At 38.8% G+C, this 12,554-nt stretch overlaps 6 protein-coding genes across 10 annotated transcripts; 2 read left to right on the top strand and 4 right to left on the bottom strand.

Annotated features, from left to right (window-relative positions):
* Nucleotides 1–177: 177 nt before the first annotated feature.
* LOC6605781 lies at nucleotides 178–1,014 on the top strand. The gene has a single exon (XM_002030560.2). The coding sequence runs from the start codon at nucleotides 524–526 to the stop codon at nucleotides 860–862; it is 339 nt and encodes a 112-aa protein (XP_002030596.1). The 5' UTR covers nucleotides 178–523; the 3' UTR covers nucleotides 863–1,014.
* Nucleotides 1,015–4,462: 3,448 nt separating this feature from the next.
* Nucleotides 4,463–6,571, bottom strand: LOC6605780 (peptide methionine sulfoxide reductase). 5 transcript variants are annotated; one of them, XM_032718691.1, is made up of 4 exons: nucleotides 6,442–6,571; nucleotides 5,274–5,455; nucleotides 4,891–5,151; nucleotides 4,463–4,831 (listed from the first exon to the last, which is right to left on the bottom strand). In XM_032718691.1, exons 1-4 carry the CDS (start codon nucleotides 6,490–6,492, stop codon nucleotides 4,597–4,599), a joined length of 729 nt encoding a protein of 242 aa, XP_032574582.1. In that variant the 5' UTR covers nucleotides 6,493–6,571; the 3' UTR covers nucleotides 4,463–4,596. The 5 variants fall into 5 exon arrangements, with proteins under 5 accessions (XP_032574582.1, XP_002030595.1, XP_032574583.1 ...); XM_002030559.2 differs by having other exon boundaries at nucleotides 5,262–5,455; nucleotides 6,442–6,568; XM_032718692.1 differs by lacking the exon at nucleotides 6,442–6,571 and adding an exon at nucleotides 5,977–6,054 and having other exon boundaries at nucleotides 5,262–5,455.
* On the bottom strand, nucleotides 6,495–8,001 carry LOC6605779 (gonadal protein gdl). The gene is made up of 3 exons (XM_002030558.2): nucleotides 7,834–8,001; nucleotides 7,484–7,778; nucleotides 6,495–7,007 (listed from the first exon to the last, which is right to left on the bottom strand). The coding sequence occupies exons 1-3, from the start codon at nucleotides 7,977–7,979 to the stop codon at nucleotides 6,864–6,866; spliced, it is 585 nt and encodes a 194-aa protein (XP_002030594.1). The 5' UTR covers nucleotides 7,980–8,001; the 3' UTR covers nucleotides 6,495–6,863.
* LOC6605778 (gonadal protein gdl-ORF39) lies at nucleotides 7,754–8,188 on the bottom strand. Its single transcript, XM_032718694.1, has 2 exons — nucleotides 7,834–8,188; nucleotides 7,754–7,778 (listed from the first exon to the last, which is right to left on the bottom strand). The coding sequence occupies exon 1, from the start codon at nucleotides 8,164–8,166 to the stop codon at nucleotides 8,047–8,049; it is 120 nt and encodes a 39-aa protein (XP_032574585.1). The 5' UTR covers nucleotides 8,167–8,188; the 3' UTR covers nucleotides 7,754–7,778; nucleotides 7,834–8,046.
* Nucleotides 8,189–8,308: 120 nt separating this feature from the next.
* LOC6605777 (protein Z600) lies at nucleotides 8,309–8,677 on the bottom strand. Its single transcript, XM_002030556.2, has one exon. The coding sequence runs from the start codon at nucleotides 8,589–8,591 to the stop codon at nucleotides 8,319–8,321; it is 273 nt and encodes a 90-aa protein (XP_002030592.1). The 5' UTR covers nucleotides 8,592–8,677; the 3' UTR covers nucleotides 8,309–8,318.
* Nucleotides 8,678–9,529: 852 nt separating this feature from the next.
* Nucleotides 9,530–12,352, top strand: LOC6605776. Its single transcript, XM_002030555.2, has 4 exons — nucleotides 9,530–9,958; nucleotides 10,173–10,266; nucleotides 11,454–11,572; nucleotides 11,650–12,352. The coding sequence occupies exons 1-4, from the start codon at nucleotides 9,907–9,909 to the stop codon at nucleotides 11,907–11,909; spliced, it is 525 nt and encodes a 174-aa protein (XP_002030591.1). The 5' UTR covers nucleotides 9,530–9,906; the 3' UTR covers nucleotides 11,910–12,352.
* Nucleotides 12,353–12,554: the final 202 nt, after the last annotated feature.

The raw sequence follows: 12,554 nt of genomic DNA, 5'->3' as shown, positions 1-12,554 counted from the left end.
AAGCATTCACAATATATGTATGTAAATATGTATGAATGTAAGGCAGATTAATAAAGTTAAATTGTAATGGATGACACACTATAAACAAGGCTATGAAACTAAAATATCTATAGAAAATTGAAAGTGGAAATAAAAGTAAGTATATCATATATATCATCACTTAATGGCAACTTTACATACTGGCTTTTAAAATTTATATATCTGAAATAGGAAAATATGTTTAGCTTGGAAATCAGAAAACTTCGCCAATAAATAATTATGCTGGAATTTGAGTTGGAATGTTTTCAAGATGAGGGTTTACCAGCAGGGAAACCCCTCATTAGCTCAGTCTGATATTGGTCCTCCCTTCCAGCTGTTTTCCTAGTTTTATGTACACCATTGTTTGGGATCAGGTAGCCTAGCGCACAGTCGAGGGTTGAAAAGTGTCTGGTGGTCGGTGGTCCGTTCAAATGCATTTCAAACTCGTCCCCTGACTGGCTTCAATCAACTTTGGGCTCAGTTGCTCGCCAGCATCAGGTTCACAATGTCCTCCGATTCCACGCTGTACTTCAGTGCCGTCGAGGATATGTTCAAGGAAGTGTTAACAATAGGGGACGAGGCAAGGGATCCTGGGAACGAGGAGTTCTCCGAAACACCTAAACGCTGTGTACAATTGCGCCAGCAAAAGTTATTCGCGAACGACTCCGCGAATTTTGTGATAGGTCGCCGTTCGCCGAGGATTGAATACAAAATCGATCTCAAGAGAGATGTATCTCCTGGAAGGCGAAAGGAGCTGCGCGGCGAGGAAATCCTTCGGATGCGCAAGGATCGGGCGGAAAAGGAGCGAATGAGGCCCCAAAGGCGACTTACCATGCGGATTTAGTGCCACACCTGTACAGTGTACACCGAGTTGTGTTCCCCAATCGAAGTGCTTCCCTGTTGTATGCTTTACTTTAGGATTTAGTTTTAAGCTCACCTAAGTATGCTAAGTTTTGAGTGCCAATAAATTCACTTAATTCGCTTTATAAATATTAAATAAAAAAAAAAATAAATACAATTGGTCTGCTTGAGTCTTTACGTTGTTGTTATATATATACGTCATATATATACATATGAGGATTGTTAATTGACTAAATATTTGTTTCTTAAAAGATTTTCTTTACATACTTTTGCTGACTTCGCTGCTATACAATTAAGACACATATTAAAATATAAAAGTTTATGTAGGCAGGCTTTTCTTTCAAAATGCCAAAATAGACAATGGACTATTTATTATTACCCAAATTGAATTATAACGAAATATATATTATAAAATGGGTAAAAAAATTTTCTGTTTTCTCATATTTAACAATAACTCTTTAAATATTTTACTAACAGTGTGCTCCAACACAAGTTTAAAGGAAAATTGGTTGATAATCTAAATCTAATACTAGTAATCTAACAAAAATTGAATATTTCACTTTGTATAAATATTTTATAGCAACTTAGCTAGTGCACAAACCTTTATACAGTCGACGTAGACATTGTGTAGAATATACTTTTTATCAACTGTAAAAGGATACAATTTTCAAATCCTGTTTGGGTAAAACGTATCTAAACGTATTTACTTGAAATATTTGACTAAAAGCACAATTTAAAGATTTACTTTATTAATTTCATGTTTTTATTATCCGTTAATATATCAAATTTGGACCTGCCATGGCCAATAATCATCTTTCTTACTTTTGAAAAACACTAACAGGTGAAACTGATTTTCTTTTACCAAACAGGTTAATGATCTGTGACAATGTTTGGGCTTTCTTTGCCATTTAAGTGCCAACGACTTCTTTCAACTTGAAGATTAAAGTAATTTGGCCTTCCACCCCTATCTTTATAGTTTTACCCTTGGGCAGGCTTAACTCAGCTTAGCAACGATTAAAACTAATTACGAAGCGCAGGCCACTTGAAATCGGTGTTTAATCCCAAAAGGGATTAGCTGCTAATCGCCCATAGAAGGAGTAATCACTTTTCGCTTAGGAAAAATTAAGTGCAGTTGGTAAAGTATCTGATAAATACTTTTGTATTTAGAAAGTAGTCATTGGGGTCAAAATACTTGAACTATAAAAAGGAAGTCTGCAGCAGTGATAATTTCGTAATCTATCTGTTTTATTCTACGTTGTGTAAATATTGTATTAATTAAATTGCAATTGTAATCGCTGCTCCATTTAACGAGCTTTTCTTTAAATTCAGAATAATCAAGAGCAGACCTAATCTAATGCCATGACTTGAATTAGTTAGAACGAACTAAATTTCCAAACAAAATGATTTGCAAATATACCGTCTTTCTTTCATACGCATTTAATATTGCAAATCACCGAGATTACATTTAGTTAAATCGCCAGTGACCTTTCCATTTCCCCGTGGATTCGGAAAATCTTGTGCAACTATATTTTTTTTGACCCATTGATTGATTAGTGAAGCCTGCTGTTTTCCGTTTCCCTTTTGCCAGCCAATAAAATAAACTATTATCAGCCCGTGCGACCGATTCAAGAAAGCTATGTACATACAAGCGTACATCCATATGTACATACATACACATTCATAGTTCGCCGCCATCAACAACTTTGGATGAATTGTAGTAGTGGGCTTGTTTTTGTTGCTGTTATGTCTGTGCGCGTCTAGTGAAGGCGGCTCTTCTTCTTCGCGATGCGAGCTATAACGGAAAATCTTGTAAAATTCGCCACAGCCAAAGTATTTAATATTTTTAATTCAAATTTGGACAATTGATGGGTATGCGGGTAATCTATACACATGCCAAAAATGATTTGAATAACTCCATTGGAACTCTCTCAAATCGACCAAGTTTGTCACTCCTCGAGAATTTCTCCGATTTTTATGATTTTTGAAAAATCAGATACTTTTGTGCTATATCTACTGATTGACCCGGTTTAAGCCGATTCCATGCACTCTTTCATATAAAAATCATTTAACAAAGAACAATTTAAATCGTCCACCAACGGTAAACAAAAAATGATTCGCTATAATATGCTCGATCTATTTCACTTATCGCCAAACACGCGGCTAACCGGCTAGCGTTGGAGCGAAAGAGAGGGCCGCGTGGGACGAAATGGGGGGACAATGCCAGCAAGAGAGGAAGAGAAAGAAAGAGCGAGAGAGAGCTGCATTTGTGCGCTACTTGCTTTTGCTTTGGGAAAGAAGAGACAACAAAGAGCGGTCAAGTCTGTCGAAATTCGGGTTGAAGGCCTGGTTATATGTATCTATGTATCTTATAGTTTACGTATCCGGAATATTCCCAGCATAGCCAATATCAATTAGATATTCCATACTTAAACTATATAGAGCTATTTACCCACAGGTAACTTTCTATTGTTTATTAATTATACAACGAATTTTTAAGGAGAATATGCCCAGCACGTGCGTTTCTTAAATGGATAATCAGCTACGAAACATGAGTATCTTTGTATCTTGTGCTGCACTTTTAAATGCTATATATAGAGGATAAGCTTATATTTAATGTACTTGCTTATAATGTAATTTATATGTCTTAATATTAAATAATATATAGCCTCGCTGCACATAAAGAAAGTATATCGCAAAAATATATTATTATCAATGCACATTTTGGCGATCTAATGAAATAAACTAAATATATAATCCACTTGATTTTCGCTAATCAGATCTTAACCTATGACTAAGTGCATTTTTCTACTTTCAATCGATTAGTGCCAGTCACTACCGCCACCAATCTATAGACCCTCAAATTAAGTGTAAACTACCCAACCGTTTATGATTAGACAAAGCTACTGATAGTTTTGCAATTTATGGACAAGAGCGATTTATTCAGATACTTATACATTTTCTAAATATGTGTACCTTTATTATATGAACATACTATTTTTAAGAATGGCGAACCTCTTGAGGTCAGTCACTTTACTGTCCTTGGTTAAAAGAAATTTATTGGCATGCCATTTTGGCAAAGTTTAACTTACGTAAGGTACGCTTTCAAAAATATTTTATAAAAAAATGAACTCATCTTCAAAATGAATTAATTATATAAAATATAATACTGTATAGGAAAAACCGAACTTCAGCAGAATTTCGTTCGGATCTTGACAGCAATGCAAACTCATTAAAGTTGAATAAACAGATGAGCCAGCGAATTTGTTATCGGGTGTTTATGGCTGATAAGGCAGGATCCTGGACAGGAACTTAATATGACTTGCAAGCTGTTTATCACGCCAGATTGTTCAGTTGGTTATCATGTTGTTTTCGCACATGAGGAGGATCAATTCGAATATTACTGCTAGGCATTAGCACGTATCTGCAGATATTTTATCTTTCAGATGCAAGCAAAATTAAGTTCGTTGCCTTTGTGGCGAAATAATACTACAAGTGAGCAATCTGCAAAGGCAGAAGATTCTGCATCAAAAACCAAAAACATAAACTTTAGTTTGAGATATTTTTTTATTATAATAATAAAATATATGCGTTTCATATATATTTCATGCGTTTCTAATCTATGTAATACACAATATGTTTTTGAACAAGCAAACTATCCATAAAATTACCCCCCTAGGTGTACGATCTAAGCTTAACGTCTATGCAGATTCGACCATGTCAGCAGTAGAGACCCTGGCCCTCGTTCTGCTCCACGTGGTAGTAGCAGTACTGCCGTTGGGTGGGCGTCAGACCCATGGTCTCCGCCTCCGACTTGAACTGCTCGATGCCGCCGACTCCGGCCAGGTAGCCATTCAGTTTGGTGGCCACATAGCTGGTCTGCAGCAGTTTGGGGCTGAGATTCAGCGAGGAGGCGAGATCCTTGTGGCCCTGCAACCTATACTTCTGGTGGTACCTATGGGCAAACGAGGAAATTCATATCAAGGCAACCAGATATTCTTAGTTAAAACTTACGCCTCGGCTGGGTAAAAGTTCTCCTTGGATGCAATCTCAGTGGTTATGACCTCCGGGGCACGGCGCTCTTGCTCCTCCAATTTGGAGGCATGAGCCACCTGCTTCTGCTCCTCATCGTGGTACAGAATCAAGGAGGCGTACTGCCTCTTGATGGGCGTGGTCAGGCCATACTCATGGTTGTTCCAGAACAGATCCAGCAGCTCCTTGAAGCTAATGACCGTGGGATCATAGTCGATTTCCAGCACCTCCGTATGATCACCCCTGTTGAGATTGGTGGTTAGTACCGGATCCGTAAGGATTATGGGATGGAACATGTAGGGACGTGAAAGGAAGACACATGGATGATTAATGCTCTCTACTCGCTCCCTTACATTTTACGGTACGTTGGCAAATCCGAGCTGCCGCCGGCGTAGCCTACGGTGGTTCTCAAAACTCCACGTGTGGCTCCATACAGGGATTCTGCGCCCCAGAAGCAACCCATGCCGAAGGTGGCCGTGGCTTTGGTGACATTCACATCGTGAACCGGCGAAATGTTCAGCTCCTTTTGTTCATTGCGAACGGTGCTCTGGAAGAAGAAGAAGAAATGGGAGTATGAGCAACCGTTTTCTAAAACTTTAAATTTTAGATTTATGCGTATTTAGCGCACACCAAAAACAGAAACGTGAGGCCGTAACCGTAGCCCGGCAAACAGCGCATTTTAAGAACAGAATTATATATATAATAAATGCAATATTGGCAGATTTTAAGTATTATTTTTGGGGCTTTGTTCGCGTCTGATGTCGTCAGCAAAATAATAATGCACTCTGTGCGCTCATTTTAGCTTCTCTCTCGCGCTCTTTCCGCTTTTCGCTCTCTTCGCCTTGCACTTGCAGCTGTCGAACAGCTGATTGAAAATACTATCTCTTTCGCACACACTATTGCAAAATCAATTTCAAAATCAAGGTCAATGGAAAAACTGATTTAAAGAAAGTAAAAGTTGTTGGCTAACTGCGCTTCACTTCGCACAGCTAACAACTAATTTAATCCTAGCTTAAATCACTTTTAAAACTATTTAAATAAACGTGTTTTTAGGTGTGTATAACTCGCCTTGAAATTACGAAACAGCCGAGAAAACATTATTATGTGTAAACTGCTCAACTGTTGGGAAGCAACTGAACCTGGCCAAAACAAACCGAATTCATCTAGCCAACAAAAAGGTGCTCACATGAGCTTTAATTATTCTGAACACTAGATGTCGGAAACTGGCTTTTATGACTAAGCACATGAACATTTTGGCCACCCGGCCTTGGGGGTTCAAGAAACTTTAAGACTATTAAATTACTTAAGTGCTGTGCATCAAATAATTTAACTTCATGTTGGTTCACATCAAAATATTAGAAGCACTGCTGTTAAAAGGTGTATTAAAGTCACGATTCGGCAAAAAAAAATTTAAATACATTTCATTAGCTATCATAGCATGTTGTAATTTACATTTAAGCTCGAACTAAACCGCAGGACATTAGAAATCACTAGTCACAGGGTTAGGAACCAATCACTAGACCAATTACTCACCAGATCCTTGAGCTCAGGATGAGTGACACTGGAAGTAATAGTCAGAGACATGATTTCACTAGTTGAAATTTTAGTTTATTTAATGTGTCGCTTTTAACATTTAAAGCTGAACTGATGCATCTGCAGAAAGGTTGGTCCAATTTATACTGCCGCCTCTCCCGCTTTCTACGCGAATGTGGAGAGTGCCGCGCTATCGTTATCAATTCTCCCGCTCTTCAGTCTTCTAGCGGCCGGCCCCGTCTCTTTCTTCCTCTCCCGATTCTACGCTGATTAAAACTGCGCAGCGCTACAGGTTTCTTTGGGGCCACAATGGATCGTACAGCTGGGACATTTGATCAGGGTTATAATTTAATTGCTTTCAATATTCTAATTTAAACAAGTCAAGTGCAGTCTTTTGTGTTCTCCGGATTGTGGACTAACTGTTATTTGCCGGGCTCGTATTTTAGCCGGCTCAAACGCAAAATGAAGTCTAACAGGAACATTTGTATTTTGATCTCCTTGGGATTCTCGGTGACATAGAATCCGGGAACGCCGGCCTTCTGAAGTGTGGATTGTTGGTCGTTAACCTGCGCAATGATATTAGATATTAGGTCAACATCAAAAACGAAGAAAGTAAAAATAGTAAAATCTAAATTCGTGTTCCCATATAAGCATTTGACGTAATGATTAGGAATACTTTGTATTACAAAACAAAATATCTGTAGTAATAAAGCCGATCTGGATATAAATATATCACTATATATATGTTTCACTGCAATTATAATAATCTGTCTTATGCAGTTAGAAAAATATATAGATATATATATAGATTATGGATTTTAAACTATTTAGTATCGCTCGTTATCAACAATACTGATAAGAATATGGTTAAAAATTTACATTATGGCCAGAAATGGTCAAATTTAACATCATATTTGAATTTAATTTTAAACAAGATTACCTAAGTTTGGGATTCGACTATTGTTTTTAAAGAAATTTAGATGGTGAGAGCAACTAAAAGTCCATGGAATTGAACGACTCAATAGGATATTGAATTCTTTACCTTTTGATCTAGTATTTCGATAATCTTCGTATCCGACTCGAGTAGTTTCTTAGTGTGCTTAATTTTCATGAGTCCCAATATGTGGCGCAGCTCCTCGGGATCCTTGATCTTGCTCCTCCACTCGGCCACTTCTATTTCATACTCGTTCTCCGCCTGCATCCGTATCTTAATCAAGTGTCTTTCGGTTTCGTGTTGCAGCTCCATTAATGCTTTTACTATAACAAAAATGCCCTCGTTTAGCACACAATTGGCGAGTTCGGTGAGTAGATCGTAGGAAATGCGAGTCTGCAGGTTTCTGATAATCAAAAATGGCATTAATTATTTAAAGAAAGTAAATAATAAAGACTTACTCGGGTAGTTCCGAATGGTAAGTTCGCAATTGGTCCACCAAAAAATAGATTTTGCGCTGCAAAAACTCCGAAGTTGGCTGCTGATGCTCCACTACTGCCTCACTGGTGTTAGAACTACCTTCGCTGGTTGCCGTTATGTCCGCCATCTTAACTAAATTGTGAATTTCTATCTATTTACAATAATTTGTGTAATATTTCCAAGTATTTGTGTTTTTAGTGATGTTTTGTGCAACCGCACTCCAAATTCGCCTCTTCGCCGCACGAACAGCTGAGCGCCAGGGCTGTCAAATGCAGCAGCAGCAGTGTGACCACAATCAGTTTGGCTGCCCACATATCGATAAGTTAGAATAAGGCGCGGAACGTTAAATGTTTCAAAAGTATTTATATTTATTTGTGTTGTATCAGAGCGTGAAAAGAATTGTGACTGTACGATTTGAAATCAATGATGCTTATGACTAAGGTGATTACATCGGTTCGTATTATGATTAGAAGTTTAAAGACTTGCGCGCCTTGATGAAATTCTTGTCAGCCTCGTAAGTGTAAAGGCGATTCAGTTTGTTCTTGCGACGTTTTTTGAGCTCGGTTTGGAACTTTCCGTGTCCTGAGCTGCTGGGGGTGGCTGGTACCAGGGAATACTTCTTGCTGTCCAGGGAGTAGCACTCGCGTTTTCCAAATTCCTTCTGCTCCTTTGGGGTTTCCACGATTTTCAGGCTGTTCAGGCGCTGCAGCACTTGGTTGGTTTCATTGGTCGACGACATAATAACTGCTGGTTTGGCTGATCAGGAAGTTAATGTGAAGCTTGACGTTGCTGATTTGCTACTGACTTCCTTTTGCCGCCTGCCTTCTTTATATACACTTGAGTGTGCAATTTCAGGACTGCAATAAATATCTGCGCGGAAAATACAGCTTATCCGTTTTCCACATCTGTCACTTTTATGGCGCTACCTGCTCGTAATTAAAATTTCCGCTGAAAATTCTCGCTAATCCCTTTTTAATGCGTTCAGAATTATGCGAGCAGGTAGTAATGGGTTTTAGTCTACAGCCATAAAGTCCGCCTTTTACTAATCGCAATAAATTAGAAAGAAATTCGTAAAAATTCCCAAATTTGATGCTTGAAGTGCATAACTTTTTTAATACTGAATATTAATTTCTTACTTTATAGATGAAACTTTAATACTTTAAAGATATTATTAATAGCTTCAAGATAATATTAAAAAAAGACTATTTATTGGATCTAAAAATGATTTCAATCAACCAACATGAAACATTAGTAATAAAAATCCAACTTATCGGCATGTCTTTTAAACGTAGCCTCTAATCATTTAATACGCTTTTAAAAAATCGCGCGCAGGTGAAAGAACACACTGCCGTCTTAAAGTGTGTACACACTGGCGGTATCATATGGTGAGCATACACGTGTATCGGTTGTACAGGTTATGCGTTCATCGAGTTCGCGAACTATGAAACCAAAAGCTGTTTGATATTATAAAATAAAGACTTTCTTAAACAATTAATAGCGCCCACTATAGTTGAAAGCCCAAAGAAATAAATGCTTGCCAAATATAATCGCTGCCTTGGGTTATTGCCATAAAGAAATTACGATCTGCTGAAAGTCGAGTTGTCTGCCGCATGAACGCCCTAACATACGGCTCTTTGCGAGTGTCTCTCTTAACATTTCGTTATGCGATTTGAATGGGGCACTTGCATTGGAGCCTCGTCCGCCGAACACAGAACATTACAAACGTGTTTCCAGGAGTAATTGTCGATGATTTTAATCGAAAACAATTGATACGAGCGCGGTGCGGCAGCTATCAGAATCAAAGAGTGCTAAATCGGGAATCACTGCCCTAAGTAAAGTGTATTGTGTAACCTTTCGAGACGATGACAATAGGCCTAAAGGAGGCGATGTGGGGCAGGCTGGGCTGCCAATGATCATATGATTGCCTAGAGCGGAAAAATACTCAAAATCATAGCAGTCGGCGAGGCATTTCGTTGCCAGAAACGAAAACAACAATACGTAAATCGAAAGGACAAAGTATATATTATCCCGGTACTCCCCATCTCCCCACCACCATGTACACAATCAACAAGGGACCCAGCAAAATTGTTGCTAAAACGCGTCGCGGTGAGTCCAAAATATTGATAGTAATAATGGTTAATAATGCCACAATAGACCCTTTCAAGAGAACAGCTGTTATGTCACAAAAACATACTCTTTTCCTTTCTCTCTCTCTATCTGCCGCTCTTGCTCTCTGGCTCTGTTAACTTTTTGTTTTGCCGGCGTTTTACACTGTAAATACGTATTTTATAGCTTTCCATCGCATGTTTTCCATCCGCAGGCCTGGCACCAAATTTTGAAAAATTCGAAAGCATCAAGGAGAGCGGCCGCAAGAACGCCAGTTTCGATCTGAACAGTCCCGAGGAGCACAAAAAGTAAGAATGCCATGCTCATCATATATACCCATACCCGAATCTTGGGTGCTTATGCAAACGGATGGCACATCGTGAAATGTGGAAAGCGGGAAAAGTGACGGGGGAAAATGCGGGACTGGGGTTCAAGACCCTCGTCTTATCGCGCTGACATTTTATCGCAAGAATCCGTGGCGACCTAGCACAGTAATGCTAATTGCTCCCGAGCAAGTAGTCTTATTCTCGCTAGGAGACCCATGGGAAACACGTGGGTCAGGCGTCGGTTATCGGCTCCATTTTAATTTAAATGCATTTAAATGCCCCGGAGGCATTGACTTTTCCACGTTCGTTACGTCACGGCTCCAACGTAACTTCTCGGCAATGCTCGGCAAAGGCCGTACCAAAACAAGGCTGATTAATTTACTTATTTTACCTGGAAGGGTAAAAAGTATCTAGCTCCGATACTTGTAATTTCAGAGTAGAAATTGAAGAGTGTATCTCATTTCTTGTTTCTCTTTGCGCCTCTTATGTCAGCTGTGTTACGCTGTCTGTTGAAAGTATCTTATGGATGCGAGTTTTCTAGAATTTCCCATAGCCAATTCAGCTTAACTGAACAAATTTCTCTATCTAAAAATTAACTTTATGAACTCCCAATTGTCTTTTATTTCATGCGATTGGTTTTATTTTTAGAAATTCAAGATAAAAATTACTTAACCCCTTGCCGAAATACTCTTATCTAAATTAATAAACCACAAATCCTTGTCAGTTGATGGGATGAGCACTGTTTACTATATGCCACTGTAGATAGCTTATCAGTTCTCATTGCTCTTAAAAATAACAGTATTCAATTACTTATAAAAGTATATATTGAGTTTGTAATTGTTTTTTAGACACATACTTTTAATATTATATATATTGAGAATGCAATTGATTCTTCGATAAGTAATATTAACATTTAAAGGCCAAAATAATGTGAATATTGTAATCGACGAACTGCAGCGCCTTTCTCGAATTAAAATGCATTTAGCGTTCCTCGAACTGAGTAGCAAGCTGTCGAACCCAAGTTACCCCACCTTGTTCTCCAAGTGATTTATGTTCGTAGTCCACATGTTTGCTGGGATCTGTGTGGCTTTACATGTGTGCCTTTACATTGAAATTCAAGCACATTGTTATTAAAATTGTTTGCATATTTCCTGATTTTTAAAAAACAGCATACCGCGTCCGGTGTTTCAACAGAGCTTCGCCTCCAAGCGGATAACGCCAACCAAACTGATCGAGGATGAGGTGATAACGCCGCAGCATGAGGAAATAATACGTTACATAAACGACTGTAAGTCTAAAAATGATTGTAAAGATTTACTTATAAGTATTTAATAAATGTGGTTTACTATTGTTACTTTTTGGCAGCCTGGAACATGCTGGTGGCGAAGAACCCCTACGACTCGAGCTCATCCGCCAAACCTGTTGAGAAACCTGTAGCGGATGCCAACAACAACAGCGCCGCCAGTCCAGTGGAGAGCATAATGGCCAACAGCCCGGTGCCCGCAGCCTCGACAGCCACTGTCTGGGTAGAGCCACCGAGTCCAGTACTGCAGGACTTCAAGCCCTTCGACCTGGAGTCGTGGTGGGGACGTCGCCTCTTCCAGAACATAACCAAGAGCCTGTAGGATGGATCGAATGGGATCGATTGAGTGGCAGAGCCTGATCTTTGGCAATTCCTAGATAGTCAGTGCTTCCTTCTGCGCACGTACATTCGACTGGACATGGGCAAAATCACACTAGATGATAGTGGGCGAAACGAGACGTGACGAGAGACTTGCTTAGTTTTCGGCTAGCGACTAAGTAAATATCACTTTGGATGTTAGTGGTTGGGAGGCCACCGTGGTGGCAAATCTTGGCATAGGTTCATCTCGCTTATAAGTGTGTATATGGAGTAAATTGAGAGTCGTCGCCGTTGGCCAATGTAAATAATACGATTTCTGATTTACAATTAAGAATGTGTTATAGATATATAAGAAACTTGTCATCTGGATGGCTTGTCAGTTTTTTAAAGTCAACAACACTCGTGTGAATTGTATAAAGCATAAGGATTAAACTAACATCAACTTGATTTTGGTTTTTTGGTTTTACTCAATTCTGTAAATGCCGATTCCAGTTTAAATATTTGCCTGTACATACTAAAATAATTGGATTTTATTACGTCAACTCTAGTTAAGATTTAGAAATATCCAAAGTAGGAATTGGTTGAGCCGATTTCTCACCACTTTTCTCACGATAAAACGATTTATGTTTAGCATAAACAAAATAAAAAT

Source organism: Drosophila sechellia, chromosome 3L, assembly GCF_004382195.2.
Source record: "Drosophila sechellia strain sech25 chromosome 3L, ASM438219v1, whole genome shotgun sequence".
Taxonomy (NCBI): Eukaryota; Metazoa; Arthropoda; class Insecta; order Diptera; family Drosophilidae; genus Drosophila; species Drosophila sechellia.
The sequence above is the reverse complement of the archived record's forward strand: the minus strand, read 5'-3'. Positions and strand labels throughout refer to the sequence as shown.

Excerpts from the sequence above, each read along its gene's own strand:
- LOC6605781 (XM_002030560.2), top strand. The coding sequence starts at position 524 with ATGTCCTCCGATTCCACGCTGTACTTCAGTGCCGTCGAGGATATGTTC.
- LOC6605780 (XM_002030559.2), bottom strand. The coding sequence starts at position 6,492 with ATGTCTCTGACTATTACTTCCAGTGTCACTCATCCTGAGCTCAAGGAT. Across the intron at positions 5,456-6,441 it reads ATCCTGAGCTCAAGGATCTG|AGCACCGTTCGCAATGAACA; the intron begins GTGAGTAATTGG and ends TTCTTCTTCCAG. Across the intron at positions 4,832-4,890 it reads AACTTTTACCCAGCCGAGGC|GTACCACCAGAAGTATAGGT; the intron begins GTAAGTTTTAAC and ends GTTTGCCCATAG.
- LOC6605779 (XM_002030558.2), bottom strand. The coding sequence starts at position 7,979 with ATGGCGGACATAACGGCAACCAGCGAAGGTAGTTCTAACACCAGTGAG. Across the intron at positions 7,779-7,833 it reads TACCATTCGGAACTACCCGA|AAACCTGCAGACTCGCATTT; the intron begins GTAAGTCTTTAT and ends TTTGATTATCAG. Across the intron at positions 7,008-7,483 it reads TCGAAATACTAGATCAAAAG|GTTAACGACCAACAATCCAC; the intron begins GTAAAGAATTCA and ends ATCATTGCGCAG.
- LOC6605778 (XM_032718694.1), bottom strand. The coding sequence starts at position 8,166 with ATGTGGGCAGCCAAACTGATTGTGGTCACACTGCTGCTGCTGCATTTG.
- LOC6605777 (XM_002030556.2), bottom strand. The coding sequence starts at position 8,591 with ATGTCGTCGACCAATGAAACCAACCAAGTGCTGCAGCGCCTGAACAGC.
- LOC6605776 (XM_002030555.2), top strand. The coding sequence starts at position 9,907 with ATGTACACAATCAACAAGGGACCCAGCAAAATTGTTGCTAAAACGCGT. Across the intron at positions 9,959-10,172 it reads TGTTGCTAAAACGCGTCGCG|GCCTGGCACCAAATTTTGAA; the intron begins GTGAGTCCAAAA and ends TTCCATCCGCAG. Across the intron at positions 10,267-11,453 it reads AGTCCCGAGGAGCACAAAAA|CATACCGCGTCCGGTGTTTC; the intron begins GTAAGAATGCCA and ends TTTAAAAAACAG.